Here is a 16,312-nt window from a genome sequence, read left to right on the forward strand (position 1 = left end):
TGTCTTGGAATACTCTTTGGTGTCTTTACTTGCAATTATTTAGCATTTATAAGCAGTTTCTAAACATTTAATAGATGATTTATAATGTATTTGTCAACAGCTATAACTTCTTACTTTGCAAATTTGGATTATTAACAGGAAATATGAATCAACTAATTAATTATTATTATGATATAGATAAAGCCTCTACCAGCTTTATTTCCATGCTGTTACTTTTGCACTCTTAAGATTTTCTTGTTACAGTATTTTTACACAGTAGTTTTGCCATTTGTACTAAACATCTGAATACATATGTGCAGCAATATGAAAGTGATGAAACCAGATTGTGAAAGAACGACACAACAGCACAAGTTGCATTTGGTTTTCTTTTACTATAAACTCAAAATTACAATTTGTGTTTTTAAGCATGTGTTATAATCAACATTAAAAGTCTTTATTCAAATGCTTTTTTTTAGCCTTTCAAACTGTAATACTTTTTTTAATTTTCAACATGAGAAAGTCACCGCTAAAATCAAGTCTCCCAAATGTACCCGAACCAACAACAAGCCCTTAAATAGTGTTCTTCAGGTGTATATACTATCCCCCTTAATGTCGCTGAATTTTTGGCAATAGTAAATCCCACAAAAAAATAAAGTACCGCTAGTTGGCTACCGTTGGTGCATCTCTGTACCAAAAGCAACATCAGCAACAATTCAAATCTGTACAGGAAAACATTATTTGGCAAAAGAACTTCAAAAGATTCTCTGCAAATCCAACCTGCAATCTCCTTCTTTATATTCTCATTTCATTTCATAAATAGTTCAAAAATATTGCCAGTTTTTCCAAAACAACAAAACTACCTCGACAACCCACGTACCAGACAATAAAAAAATTATTAAGTGAAAACAAGATGCAAATAAAGATCTTTTCTTGTGTACAACTTTCATCATCAGTAACAGTTAGTAATAAATAACAACAACAAAAAAGGATTCAATCATTGCACTTCAAGTCGCAACAAAAAACGAAAAGGAGAAAGATTCACTCATACACACAAACTCCATTTTTACAAGTGCACTATGAATTTGTTTATAGTTAAAAAAAAAAAGTGTATCGAAAGAAAGTGAATAAAATCTCGCTTGTGGTCTAAACATATCCGAGAGAGGAGTAAAAGTACCTGAAAGTGAGAGTGGAAAGTGTTTATTTACCCTCTGATGCTCCCTTTTTTTAACGTATTGCTCATATATTGTATAAGAATATAAGACTAAGTCCTTTTTTTTTTTTGGCAGTCCCTCGGTGGATTTCACTCACAGGAGGAACCTTTGTCTCTTCATGACATTCGAAAGCGCCCGTCACCCTCCAAAGTTCAGCAAACTAAAAATGAATCAGAGTGTAGGAAAAGCTCAAATCCATCTTCATCTGACTCCCAAGTGTTCATTTGGCTGACGATGAAAGAAAGAAGATGGGGAGAAAAACGAACAATCACCGGCTCCAGGTGACTGCGCAGCTCGAAAAACAAAAACGCAGCTCGTCTTTGATTCATTGATTAAAGTCTGAAAGATTTGAAGGAGCAAAAATACAAAATTTCCCCGCAAACGGCACGATATTAAAGAAACAAAATCAAAACTGATTGAGAGTTTTTCGTGTTCAGATCTTTCCAGAGTGGAGCGGAGGGAAGGCATGGACCAAGCAAAGCCTCTTTCACTTGGTTTGTTTGTAAACGTGTACTGTAGCAAAAAAAAACCTAAAAACTGTGTACCTTTTAATGCATAAAGTCTTGTGTAAACTTTTACACGTATAAATGTGAAAAAACAAAATTCAAGTTACATGTCAGTGACGACGTGGTGTGCCAACATGCAGGTCGTTTCCTCTCTGAGTGCCTGCTGATGGCGTTGGTGACGGTGTTTTCGTTTCCCTCTAGCTGTTCTCGATGAGCTTCCCCAGCGCGTCCCGCAGCTCCGTCAGCTCAAAGAGCTTCCCGTCCAGCAGCTCCAGCAGCGAGCGAAGGTTCTTACGAAAGGCTTCCCTCTCCTGCTGGTCGCTCTGCAGACGCTGCTCCAGATCAGTCAGCTGGGCCTCCAACCTGTGGTTCATTGACTCTGTGTCCTATAAACAAACACAAGAAAAAAACTAAACACTTGCAGAAAAGAATAACATGCCTGTGAGAATTTGGTGCATCAAACTAGTTGATGTTATGTTTTTCACAAATGCAAAATTGTAAAAGTTCCTCTTTTAAAGAATAGATTCACAATGTCCCAAAACAATAGTCAGGACTCCCAAATCAAAAGATGTCTTTCTAATGTGCTTTTTTATGCAAATGATTGGAAACAAAATTCAACAGTCCTCATTTTGTGCAGAAATATATTCCAATAAAAAAGGCAAACTAAAATGCGTGCAACTGATACAAAGGGTTAAAACATTGCGATCCTGTCTGAACGTAAAACTCTGAACTAAAGTTATCAGATGTTTTTGGCAGAAATACTGCATTCATGTCATGTTGGCAGACTAGGGAGAAGTGAAAACTATCGTCCCACTAGTACTGAACGAGGCTCTTAGTCAGTTAAAAATGAAAGAATGCCTTGAAAGAAAAGATTTGTGATAAACATTTTTCTTTTTTTAAATTAAATGCATGTTTTAGCGTTTCAAACAGTTTTAGCTGCTCATATTTACAGACTGTGGAATGTGACATGAACGCAGCATTAGCAGCAACATGCTTGTCAGCTGCAGGTGCACCTGCTTCACTGACCTGTAGCTTCTGTGTCAGGAAGTCTTTTTGAGACTGAAAGTCGTTGGCACTCTCCACCTCTGCTTTAAGTCTCTCCAACTCCTGAGAGTTATGACAAGAAATGAATGATTAAAGATCAGATAAGATGTGTGGTACTCCTCAGTACACAAACACGTCTACGTAACACGCTCCTCGTACCTCCTCCTTGGCCTTCAAAGCCGACTCCAGCTCCTCTATCGTTTGGTTGAGTTCTGTCTTTTGGGATTTGATCACTGTAGTTTGGCCGCTCACACACTCCAGCTCCGTCACCTGGAATACAGAAACAAAAATCTTCATCACCACATGGTCAAAGCTGACTCATCAACAAATCAGATCGTTTTAATGAATGCAGTGATACCCGTTTGTGTAGCCTCTCTGCTTCCTCCTGATAGGCCCCCAGCTGTTGCTTCCACTGTTTCACGTTGGCCGTGGACTCGAGCAGAGCCGCCGTCAGCTTGGCGTTGTTTCCCTTAAGTGCTGCCAGCTCTGCCTCCCAGTGCTTGTTGACGTTGGTTGAACTGGGATGTGAAGAGGATACTGTTAGAAGGGCCACAACCAAACCATTCTCCGTAGGATTCTTTCCAGACACTTTTAATAACAATCTAAGCCAGTAAGTACTTTTAGAGGACGTAGCGTTACATTGACACAGCAGTTTGTTCTTATTATGTTGTCCCCAATAGCAACTTGGACACAAAAACATGGAAAATAGTCCTGCTTGAAAAATACAGAAGTTAGCCTTCAACATTTTACAGAACAATTTGAACAGCATTTAGAAAACTTAAATTTCTGCGTGGTTATATCTCGTTAAAGCTTAGTTTTTCTGCTGCATTAATATCCCCTGAAGCACAGCGGACAAAACTATCTCCACTCATTTAGTGCTTTATAATTAATAGGAAGCATGCGTAGTGTTTTAATGTAATGCGTTAATGGTGTCCAGAGGCCTGGGGACCAGCTTAATAATGAATGAATGAATTAATCGTCACGAGCCGCGGCGCTCCGAGCTGCACTGTGCCAATTTCATTTTAAATCAGCACTCCAGAGAGTCGCTAACGGACAACTCACTCTCATACTCACTCCTGAATGTGATCGTTTCATTATAAGGATGGACTGCGAGAAAAGGGAAGTCATACTTGGTGAAATCCTCTTCCTCTTGTATCTGGTTTCTGTGTTAAACTTGGCTCACCTGTGTGAGAAGGGCAGTGCATTCTGGGAAGGCTCTGCTCGGGGTTCGGGGTGCTGAGGCGTGCCCGGTGTGACTCTCTCGTCGTCCGTGCCGTTGATGCTCTCTGGGGTCAAAGGTGACAGCAGATCACCTGGGGCCGACTCCTGCTTCCACACATCAGTGAAACAGAAAAATATAAATCAATACGTGAAGTTTTTGTTGATAAAACAGTTTGACATTTTGGGGAAAAAAGATTTTTGCTTTAAGCTGAGAGTTTCATGTCTGTATGATTATATATGAGGCTTGAGCCAGGATAGGGTTAGCTTAGCTTAGCATAGAGGCTGGAAACAGGGGGAAACAGCTAGCCTGGCTCTCTCCAAAGGTAACAAACTCCACCAACCAGATTAAACCAAAACATTTATTATTGAGCTTCAGAGCTGGTTGTAGACAGATTTTGTTACTTTTGGACATAACCACGCTAGCTGTTTCCCCCTGTTTCCAGTCTTTATGCTAAGCTAAGCTAAGCTAAACGGCTGCTGGCTTGCAGCTACATTTCCTTTAAATTTTGAACTTGAAACACAACAAATCAATAAAGTGTGAATTATTCCGTGCTCTCAAAAGTTAACAGGATTTCCTGCTGATATGTAGTTAGGGTTGCTTAAAGCTTTTTGGGCCTGTGCTGCTGGTTTGACGTTACAGTGCGTCAAACCAGACAGAAAAACAGAAGTCTCTTTTTTTCCATTTATCTTCTTTAATTGTTGTAATTTTGTGATTGGCAGCTGCTCAAACATCCCTAACTGTAGCCGACTGTCACTTTGTGAGAGCATGAAAGGAGAACTGGAGGGCTGTGTGGGATAAATTCACAGAGACGGGGTTCTTCTGGTTGATAGACTGACATTAGGGTGATAGACAGGGTTTATAAGGACTGATGACGGGGTTCTTCTGAACAACGCAGAACTCTAACATTGAGCTCACACCGTTGAGAAGAGAACATTTTTTGGGGAGAGTTTGCATCGGTAACTTGGGGGTGAAACTGGGGAGGAAGGGGGGGCCATTGGAGTCATGAAAATGATGCTTTCCGTTTCTTCTTTACCTTCTTTTTACCAGGTTTGCTGACTGACAACACATTCCTTTTTACAGCGCCACCCTGAGGATGCTTTAGGGAGAGCAGAGGAGGTGAAACAAGCCACAAAGTCATGTTTAATGTGAGCAGAATGCTGAGTGAAACATGAAACATCTTAGCATATGACTGGATTAATTTCCCATCCATTTCTAATTCTTCTCAGTTGGCTTTGGTGTCACATGGGGCTCATTACCAACATTGTTATCGTCTTCAATGATTTTTTCTTTTCCTTAATTGTGCTGCTTTAAACTTAAACTGTGTGTAGGCACAAAGACAGAACAGATCTTCAATCTCAATCATTGTGAAACTAACCATATCCTCACTCACAGTTATTCATAAATGAGAATGATGATGAGGAACCACGCAAAGAAAATGCAACTTCACCGACTGTGTTGCATCAGAAAGGTTTTTCCAATATAACAGCAGTTTCTAGTGAAACCGAAATCTAAATGTTTGGATATTTGTTTATATGTGTGTGTGTAGCGTGGAGGCGGCTACAGCTGCGTTTCACAGCTGCGATCCTGTATTGTGTGATAACAGTAGGATGCCGTGGTGGTGGTGGTGGTGGTGGTGTTTGTTACCTGAGAGGGAGTGCTGCTGAGCTCCATCTTCTCCTGAGACTTCTCCTTCGCTAACCGCGCCGCCTCCTTGAACTCGGCAAACTTTTCTGCGAACTACAAATAACAGGAGAAAGTTATTCAGCTTATCTTCCATGTTTTAAGAGAGAGAGAGAGAGAGCATGCAGAGTTTTGTAATTAAAAACAGCATGGTGCTCTAACCTTGGCCAGGTTGCTCTCAGAAGAGAAGCCGAGGCCGTAGACGGTGTTCGCCCGGCTGTCGGCCCACTGGCCAAACTTCTGCGACGTCTTGGTGAACGTCATGTTGGGGGTGATGGTGCTGTTGATGATGGCCTGTTGAGGAGAAAGAAGTTAAAACAGTAGCAATAAATACTTTGTTTTAGCCTCATGATTCAGGAAACAGACGTTGTTGAAGGTTTGACGACGGCAGATGGTTGTCTTGATATCTACAGGGACGCGGCGTTAGTATGAGTGTCTGTGTCGTGCAAAGACGTGGGTTTGATTTCTCACAGTTTGGTTAAACAGCAAGCAGTGAATGAGGAGTTCTGAAGTGAGGCCAACTGACTGTCGTGTTATCGATAAGTGTGGGAGGACTCGCTGGCAGAGAGGCGAGCACAGATGGTTAAGAGAAATAGTATGTCACAAAAAGCTGCCAGGAAATCACAATTTTGCACAAAAGTTATTTGGCGACTCCGTGCGTATTAGAGTAAACAGGTTGTTTGTCTCTAAAGACTGTAAGGAGGTAGCAGTGAAGAGAGAGATTTGCAAATGGCAAAATGGGAAGAAACTGAACTACTTTATTTAAAAAATAAAAAGGACAAAAAAATGTATTCGAACGTGTGGATTGACTGAAAACTGACAAAACCGTTACAGAAAAAGTGACTTTAATGAACGGAAGTAAACCTCCCCGAATAAATCTTTAACCGGTGGGAAACACTTCATATTTGTTAAAAGACATGTATAACGACGTGATTAAAAGAAGGGTCTTGAGTCTTTAAAATGACCTTTACTTCTTTGGAAAAACATATTCTCACTGACGGGGATTTTCATAAGCAGATATTGTTTTGTTTTACTTTGGTTTTGGAACATTCATTTCAAAAGTCCAAAACCCATTTCAAAAAAAAGTTTTCTCATCTCTGGAATTTAGAAAGGAACCCATGCAGAGATATTTTTTCAATGTGTGGCATCTGTCTCGCTTGTTTTCTTTTTCTTCTGCTGAGAAGACTCATTGTTTGTCTGGATAATAACGTCCTCCGGCTCCAACCCGACCGATCTCTGCTATTTCCAGCAGAACGCAGCAAAAAAAACAAAAAAAAAACACTTGCTGGTTCAACAACAGCAGCAGTCACACAGAGAGGCTCTTACATAACTATGCTAACTCCACCCATGCACCTCTCTCAAGACTAAAATAATCACTGCCACATAGATATGACGGGCCCGACCTCCTCCTTCACTGCTTCAGCTCACACAGAGACAAGGTCGAGGCAAACAAGTCAGACGAGCTGAGCAGAGGGAGGACATACTGACAAAATCAAATGTAGTGATGGCACCAGAAACAACACACAGACATAAATACACAAACTGAATGCCATACACACACACCTTAGATCCATCCAGGCTGATGATTCGATATACATTCCTGGTGTTGTCAAAGAAGTAGGAGACAGTGACGGCGTGTTTACTGGTGGGAACCCAGTTCTTCTTGGTGTTTGGGTCGATCTGGAAGACGTGGGCCCGTGTACTGAAGATGGGCTGCTCTCTGTGCAGAGAAAGGAAGAAACAGAAGGAGGGAGAGTAGTTAGTCAGTATGTAGGCCTCGACTCTGTGGTTAAGCTTTAAAAATGTGGAACTGAATACCGGCTAGAGAGAAGGAAAACCGAGCTTTGGTTACACCAAAATAGATAAAACAACAAACGTTTTAGTCACCACTGCTGCCACATCGACAACAAGCAAACCAGTGTGTTCCAGTAGACACAGATTGATATTGAAAGACAAACTAGATTTTTCTGCTATGCTAACGGCTCTGTGATGAAAGGCAAAACGTCCTAATGAGACTGTCTTTAGTTTTGCAAGAATTTGTTCATAAACCAAAGTATTAGACAAATTGTCAATATGGTTCATCCTCTGGGAACCACGAATGTCTGTAAAAACGTTATGCCCCAGTCCATCTAGTAGATCTTTAGATATTTCACTGAATACATTAAAACTTTTGACCGGAATTGCACAATATGAAGAGTCAGTAGACTTCATCTTCTGGGGACCATGAATGCCTGCACAGAATTTCATGGCAGCTCCAATAATAACAATAATAATACATTTTCTCTGAACAGCGCTTTAAAATGCATTCAAAGGCACTAATGGTGGAGATATTTCACTAAAAAGCAAAAATGTCAACATTATAATAATAATAATAATAATAATTAAGCCTTTATTAGTCCCACAATGGGGAAATTACAATTCTCTGCATTTGACCCATCCCGGAGGAGCAGTGGGCTGCTAAGAAGCGGCTGTTATGATGCCATTAGATGAAATCTGTAGGCTTCATCCTGAGGGGAACATGAATGTATGAACCAAATTTCATTGCATCCATTCAACAGTTGTTGGGACCAAAGTGCCATTCCTAGAGCTGCATCGCTAACATAGCTAAAGACACAAAAGCTAACTTGTGAATAGCTCCATATGTTATCTCACACTGCTCTGCCAAAGGAAAGAGAGTGAGAGTAGTGAGGCACGTGATGAATCAGAGGAAGGTGAGAGAAACAACTTCATAGATCCCATCACATACATAATTCACCAGCCTGCTGTGTTTCTGCTCTACTACCAGTGTCTGGACGAGAAATATAAAAAACCACAACTATTAAGTCTTCACACTCAACAAACGTACACAGTCTCTCTCCACACATGAGGTGAGCATGTCAAACGAGGGCAGATAGTACATAAACTCAATTCACTATACATATATATATATAAATGCAAAAAAAATGACTTGGGAGGAGAAATCAATTATAGAATGTCTGATAGAAAGTATTAAAATGTGCTTCATAATGTAGATTTTCAGCAATGTTCCAAAACACAAATAAATTATAATAATTCCACGATCACTCCACTACTTGGAGTTAATGAAGCTTTTCTGCCAGCGGGTAATGAAGTCATTAAAAGTGATTTATGTTCAAAATAAAGCCCCATGGAAGCTTGAAAAAAGAATGTCTTACAAACAATCATAATGCTGGGAGTTAGACGACCTAAATGATATTTAGTCTGCTAGAACTATGCTGCATAAATGTATCAGAAAATCAGAGGCAGATTTATTACCTCTGTATTATGGTGCATAACAGTCACAGAAAACAGAGTAAGTGTTTGTTCCATTTCCTGCAAGGTTTTATTATTTCTGATAGTTTTCAACAGCACATTGTGTTAGTTTTTGCTGCTAATCCAAGTGCACTACGTCACCTGACCTCACATTTCAGGAATCTCTTATTGAAGGCAGGTGTGCTGGAAGTAGTCGACTGTGAGACGCCACTAGAATTATCTCAACAGTCTCCACATGTTTTGTATATTTAGACTTTTTGTAAAGGCCTGCTTATTTAGAGGAATGTTTTTTTGGTTGTTTGATTTCGTTTTTGACAATCAGTTTAGCCAAACCCAGAAACTCGAATGCACCACTACAACCATGACGGATCCTCAAACAATGAGTAACTAACCAGTGCACAGTGCGTTGATCATGTCTAATGTTATGCCGTCTTTTGGCGGCCACATATTTTGCTTAAAAGCTGAAATAGTAAGAGAAAATATTTAAAAAGCACCGCAAAAGGCAATATTCAGGAATATCAAATAGAAATGTTGAATTAAAAAATAGATGGGAATGCCTTTATAATTTTGCCATTTCTTTCTCTAATAACAAAGTTAGTGATGGGCAGTTGAAGCCTCATGAAGACCAAACAGCCTAGATATAAAATAATGTCTTAACACGAAATATTAAAGTACCTTAGTAGTTTAGTTTAGTAGCTTTTTCCTGAAGCATCAGTGATGTTTGAAGCTTCGGATATTGTTAAACAAAATGAAAGCAATAAAATGTACGTTAAATAGACAGTCCTGCATCTAATACGTACCGGGGAGTAACACTGAAGTTGATGGGAAGATTAGAAAAAAAAGTTATGGAATACAAACAAACACTTAATTAAAATGCAGAACGTAACCTGGATTCAGAACAGGAATGAGACTTTCTTTAAACCGTCTGCCTTGTGTGTGGGCGGTTAAGATGATAAAATAAATAAAAAATAAAGCAGGAATTATGCGTATTTTAAAAGCAGCAAAAGAAAGAAAGGGCAGATATGCTAATTTCACTCCTCCTTTTAAAATAACAAGACTTGAACAATGCAGCAGAGCCCACGCAGACATGGACAACCATCAGCACCTGGATTTGGTCAACTGATTTGGGATGGATACTATGGAAAGAGTTGGTTCATATGGGCAGTGCAGCTGTGGAGATATATTTGCCAGCTCTAAAGTGAGACGCTGCAATGATTTGGCTAGAAGAAGGGGCAGGTTGTTAAATTTGAGGCCTTGAATGTGTGATTGTGCCTGTGCGAGCCAGAGCCGAGCAGCGGGGCGAAACACTGACGTAGAGACGGTGAAGTGATGCCAAAGGTGACCTGAAGGCACCTGTGCCAACATACAGAGATCAGCAGGCTCTGGACGGCTTCCAAACGCTGCTATGAATGAAAACTCTCCAAAAGGGTCTTGGATTAAAAGCAAAACAAGCTGTAACGGTCTGGTTGTATCTGGTCTGAACGCTCCACAACAAATCCACTACAAACTCAGAGCAGATTTAAAAAAAGGAGATGTCAGGACTCAAGGTTTGGAAATGTCCCGATTATTTACATCCTTCAAATACCGATCCAACCAATAAATGTTGAGTTACTTCAGTCTGGACCGACCAGTCGTTATCGTCATCCCCTCGATGGTAGCCCGGTTTAAAAACACAAAGTCATTCTGTTAGTTACGTCGATAAATGTTTTGGTTACCATTGCTGATACTCAAATCTGAAACCGGTTATCAAAATGCAAAACCTAATCACTGCTGCACAATTGAGTTCCCCTTTCACACGCAGCCGTCACTCTGGACAACCGACCACAATAAACAAGAGGGATGATGTTCATTCAGGCAGTCTGTAAAACAATAAATTAGGACTAATTGTTCTTAATCTTTGTGTAGCTAGTTATATATAATCTCCTGGTTGTATTTGAATGACCACACAACAAAAGCCCTGAATGCTTTCTCCTCAACATTAGCAGTGCTGGAACAAGTGTTTGGATTACTATATATAGTTTATGATTCTACTAATACAGACACCACTTCAAGTAAAAGTCCTACATTCAAAACCATCCTTAAATTAAAGTACGTATCAGCCAAATTAACTTTAAGTATGAAAAGTCAGTGTTTTACAATTTATCTCTTGCTCAATATTTCTGCTGCATTAATGTGTATATTGCATTTTTACTCCTTTATATCCTGTTGTCTAGTTTAATCTACATCAATGCATCATATTCTATAAGATCATCATATGTTCGTAGCGTCTCTGTCCTGTCAGAACCGCGTATCTCTAAAAAGAACAAAGCTTTGTGACGATGCATGTTGTCTGTGAGTTCATGAACGTAGTAACAATCCACCGCTGAACATGAGTAACAACTTTATCTTTCCGCTGGTAGATTTGGTCCTAAGATATCTTTCTGCCAGTCTTCCAGAGAATGAGAGAGTGTCTCGGGTCTCAAAGCGATAGTTCAGCCTCTCTGGGATCCTCTCGTCTCGTCTCAGTGTGTTAATTAAGTCAGCAGCTGTTATTTAAAGATAGACACGGTTAATTAGAGAGATGGTGATAAAGGGAGGGACTCAAACCAGCTCAGACAGGCAGGCAAGGATATACTGTACTATATGTATACATATAGACACACGTATACATGTTAAACATGAAGTGTTTTAAAGAAGTACAGTACAAGGGGTGCAATGTAACCATGTATGCAACTTTATACTTTTATTCTTCTAAATAGTGTTCTTTTTACTGCACTTCATTCATTCAATTACTGTAGTTACTAGTTTTATTGCAGATTCAAATAATTAAAAACACATTAATATGATAAACATAAATTATGTATTATCATAAACTATAAAGTAGTGGAAATCACACATTAATAAATCACTATTCAATCCATTAGTCATATTAATAACTACATTATTCTGCACAATGAGTATTTTAACTTTTGGTACTTAAAGTACATTTTAATGCCAATACATTTTGTACTTGTATGACTATTTTTACACTGTGGTATTGCTACTGTTACTTAAGTGAAATATCTGAATACTTCTGCCTCCACAGCATAAAACATCGCTGAGTAAACTGAAACAAAAGAGATGTGAAAATGACATTCAGAAGCACTACTTTCATTTGAACCGTTGGAAAACATGCCAGCTTCAGCTCTACTCAACCACAGTGTCAACGTCTCAATTACTCGTTGTTTTTAAAGATTTGGGGCCCTGACCACATTCTAGTATTCATTAGTGTGACAGCGTGGCCCAGATCAAAATCTGCCCCGTGGTTCGTGTGTGTGTGTGTGCCGATTGTTAGCCCATAATCCCTTTTCACAATGAACCGTACTGAGGCATTCAGGTCTCAATGACAAGTGCTTTGACAGAGGAATCTGACCGCAGATGTTATCAGATCAGCATTTCTCCACCTCCAGCCGGCAGAAAACAGAAGACACACACAGAAACCAGTGTTTTTGCATACTGGGAAACAAAGACAAGTACTGTGTCTGTGTCCCAAAAAAGTGTTCAGATTATCTCTAACTACGTACAGCATGTTCTTTATCAGGACGGTTGCAAATCAGTCACTCAGGACATTTAGCCCTGTTGATGCCACATTTGTCCTCAGAACAAGTTTGATTCAAGGGATAAGTCAAGTTATCCCAATTAACTATAAATATTCTCTCTTTATTCCTCTGAATCCTTATTTTGAATACTGTAATCAGTGTCATAATTCAAAGTAGGACTACAGTTACAGTTTGTCAATGAATCTGACAGTTATATTCCTGATTTAGAGTTGTTTTGTTTTGCCAAAAAACAATCCAAAACCCAAAGATATCAAATGTATAATGACATTGATCTCAGAAAAGCAATAATCCTCACATTGGAGAAGATGTTTCAGTGCTAATTTTAACATTAATCTGGCTCACGCAGGTGCACATGAAATCTTGTGCAGTTATTAAATAAATCTGTAAATTTTCTTCATGAACAATCGTTTGGTCCATAAAATGTCCAATTAAAGGTCATAAAAAGACCCCAAAAAACATAAAATGTTAACATTTCCGTGTCTTTTTTAAAGTACTCTTCACAAACTTGAAATAAAAATTAAAGGCCTTTTTAAGTCACGTTATGAAACAGTAAACATTCATCACTCGCACTCATCAAACAAAGCGTGCAGTCTGGGCTTGCAGGATAAAATAACCCTGCATTACTAACTTAACTGCCGCGTCGTCATGGAAACAGCCATGTGACTCAGGGCTGGTCATGAGCTGCAGACATCCTCCAACTCTCTCTCTATCTCCATCCTATTCCCACTACATGGTCTCTCGCCCAATCCGATCCCAGCGTCCCCGTCGGGTTAACCCACTCGCAGAGAGCAGCAGGGGCTTGGCAGGGCAACACCTCCAGTTTATTAAAAAAACAAAACACCCATATGTCGTTTACCGGGGCTCACAGCTCCTAATGGCAGATAGAAAGGAGTCATAGAAGACTGTACATATAAAGATATATATCATGTTCATTTGTGGGGATTTTGCTGAACCCTTATCTGGGTGTATAAAGATTTTCTGATGCGTTTTAAAATAGCTTCTCCTTGACCTCCATGGAAGATATATTAAGGCTAATAAAGGAAGTGAAAGAGAAAGGGTGACAAAGCCTAACTAAGTTTGACATAACGCTACATATTCATGCAACGCTGGCTGAGATCCACTTGAAATTATGGCTGCAAATATTGATTTAATTATTGATTAATCTACATTTAATTTTCTCTACTGATACTAGTTATTTGCTCTTTGGGAAATCAGCAAATGGCAACAAAAAAAGGCTCATCACAAGTTCCCAGAACACATAGTGTCATCTTAAAATGTGTTGTTTTGTCCGACCTATAGTCAAAAATCAAATCAAAAAAAGATATTCAGTTTAATATCACAGAAGATGATAATAAAAACAGCAAATATTCACATTTGAGAAGCTGGAATAAGAGATGATTGTCAACTATCTGTAGAGGACTTTCACAGACAAGTGTCCTATCTTTTCAGATATCTAAATTTGTATTGTGCTTGAAATCCCTTAAATGTTTCATCTGTAGTGAGTTGTTTTGATTTTTTTAAGAATAGTAATTCAATTGAGATATTTCCATAATATTTTTAATTGAATAGTTTAAAGACTCTGGTTAAGATAATAACAAACTAATATTAATGTCCCCTGTTTAGCCAGGAACATTTGTCTCATTTTACTTCTCTACTGTCACTCAAAAAAAACAATACAATAAATAAAAAGTGCTAGTTCGGGAGAGAAAACTATGCTTCACTGAGTGTAATAAAATTGGCATCTGCAAAGCCATTATGCACCAAATTACACGACAAACAAACACACAAAACAATCTCAAGTTTCAGTGAATTATCCAGAGCTATAATAAGTCCTGACAGCCAATAAAAAGTCTAATAATACAAATCTGTTGCTTATATGGTCTAGGTATAACAGGTGTCAGTATAGGGCTTTAATAAATGTGTTTTCTCACTATTCACCATGTAATATGTTCCCACTGGAGACACGGTTTTATTTTTAAGTGCCAAGTTGGAGGAGGGCGTCTTGTTTACACTCGTTACTCCAGAACAGAAGCTCCAGTTCTAGTTGGAACAGCTAAGTCTGGCTCGCTTATTATGGGGGTGACTGCACACATGCTCTCTCTCTCTCTGTGTCTGAGGAATTGATTGTTGGGGTGGATTATGACCATTGGCCTTGAGAATTACAGAGGATGTTCTCCACCCCCACCCACCCACCCACCCACCACAATATGACACCAAACCAATCACATGCTACATCATCTGCTTTCATCAGGGAACTAGGTCGCACTTGATCAGGAGAATCACCATTCATCTGCATGCATTACACCAGTCAAGTGCAGGGGAGGTCATCAATGTCTGGTGGGGCATTTTGGCAGCAAAAAAACCCATTTTAAACTATATTTTCCTTTGCAACAAATAGAAAACATGTAACATCTTGCATTCTTTTAATCATGTACCAAAATAAGCAACAGTCTGAGCTCTGATACTTTCCCCAACAGTAGCCTGCTTCATTGCAGCCTAATCTTTTGTTTTCCCTAATCTAAACAATGTCAGTCTACGGAGCCTGGTATGTGGATTATTTGTTGCCTTTTAACACGACACATGAGACGACAGGAGTTGACTTCATACAGTTTGCCATGGGTGGCTAAGATAACAGTTTTCCCCCAGCTTTTTGGGGGGGAAATCTGCAGAAAGGCTGCTCTGATCTGCACAAACAAAGTCAGTCATACCCCTGGCATGGAGAGGGAGAGCTGCAGCTGAACATACCCCATTTTTGCAGGATTTTGGTGGCTTTTGGTGGAGTGGAAACAGATCCTCCAGGGAGGGTGGGGAGGTCTCTTGAGGGGTGGTGTGAACAGGACTGGAGGATAGCTTCAGCTTTTGATCCTCTCTCTCTCTCTCTCTCTCTCTCTGCAGCTAAAGCCTCTGTGGTTGCTGTGGCTTCACAGTGCTGGTCCCAGTGCAGACATGGGCTGGTGCTGGTGTTGATATTACACCCTTATGTGCATTTTTTTGCAGGTTTCACCCATGCAAACGTGTCTGTGCATGCATGATAAAGGAGGAATGCAGTGCTGCAGCCATCAGCTGAATACAACTCCTTACAACCGAGGATTAACGCTGCAGAGCTAAAAAAAAAAATCGGACAAACCAGTTCATGCAGAGATATTTATCCTCAGCCGGACAAATACTCCATATCCCAACTGTGCAATAATCCTCTGGCTCTGTCTTGCACCCCTCTGTGCCATTAAATTAAAATTTCCTCAACCAAGTGTGGTATTACAGAGTTCCCTTTAAGTGCTGCAAGCTGGTCCTTGAACGCCTCTTTGCAATGGTGGCTGTCTTCCCCCAGGAAAGGGCTTCATCTCCGGGTGTTTTTCTTTTATCCAGGCGTTGAAATGGGATTTAATTTATGATCCGGAGGCTCCATGGGCCGGTTCATCCTCTCACAACCCGCCAGTCTGGTGTCTCTCAGCCCGCATCTCATCCATGTGACGTCCTCCTCTGCTGCTCCGTGGGGAGCATTAAACTAACGACGTCATGACGTCACCTCTGCACGTCATCCGGCGTGTCTGCAAAAGACTATAACTCAAGGGAAGGGGTCACACTTTAATAAATACAATACTTTAAGTGATGCAATTATCAAACAAAGATCTAATGTACTAAATATACCAAAAAAAAGTATGAGCAGATTTTAAGAAAATCTGTTCTGTACAATATTGTATGTTTCCTTGTAAAACATTTTTTTTTATCTCATTTGGTCTATAAAAGATGAGATAACAGTGAAGAAATACAATACTTTAAGTAATACAATTATCAAACAAAAATCTAAAAACTATTCTTTTA

At 39.6% G+C, this 16,312-nt stretch overlaps 1 protein-coding gene across 1 annotated transcript; it reads right to left on the minus strand.

Annotated features, from left to right (window-relative positions):
- Positions 1–398: 398 nt before the first annotated feature.
- On the minus strand, positions 399–15,949 carry LOC129102299 (homer protein homolog 1-like). Its single transcript, XM_054612374.1, has 9 exons — positions 15,236–15,949; positions 7,206–7,362; positions 5,805–5,936; positions 5,607–5,699; positions 3,924–4,066; positions 3,099–3,258; positions 2,900–3,010; positions 2,723–2,803; positions 399–2,082 (listed from the first exon to the last, which is right to left on the minus strand). The coding sequence occupies exons 1-9, from the start codon at positions 15,238–15,240 to the stop codon at positions 1,894–1,896; spliced, it is 1,071 nt and encodes a 356-aa protein (XP_054468349.1). The 5' UTR covers positions 15,241–15,949; the 3' UTR covers positions 399–1,893.
- Positions 15,950–16,312: the final 363 nt, after the last annotated feature.

The sequence above is a fragment of the Anoplopoma fimbria genome, chromosome 14 (genome assembly GCF_027596085.1).
Source record: "Anoplopoma fimbria isolate UVic2021 breed Golden Eagle Sablefish chromosome 14, Afim_UVic_2022, whole genome shotgun sequence".
Taxonomy (NCBI): Eukaryota; Metazoa; Chordata; class Actinopteri; order Perciformes; family Anoplopomatidae; genus Anoplopoma; species Anoplopoma fimbria.

Bases quoted from the DNA above. Each gene is read 5' to 3' on its own strand.
- LOC129102299 (XM_054612374.1), bottom strand. The intron at 4,067-5,606 runs GTAACAAACACC...GTGTGGAAGCAG, and splicing joins TCAGCAGCACTCCCTCTCAG to GAGTCGGCCCCAGGTGATCT. The intron at 2,804-2,899 runs GTACGAGGAGCG...CATAACTCTCAG, and splicing joins CTTTGAAGGCCAAGGAGGAG to GAGTTGGAGAGACTTAAAGC.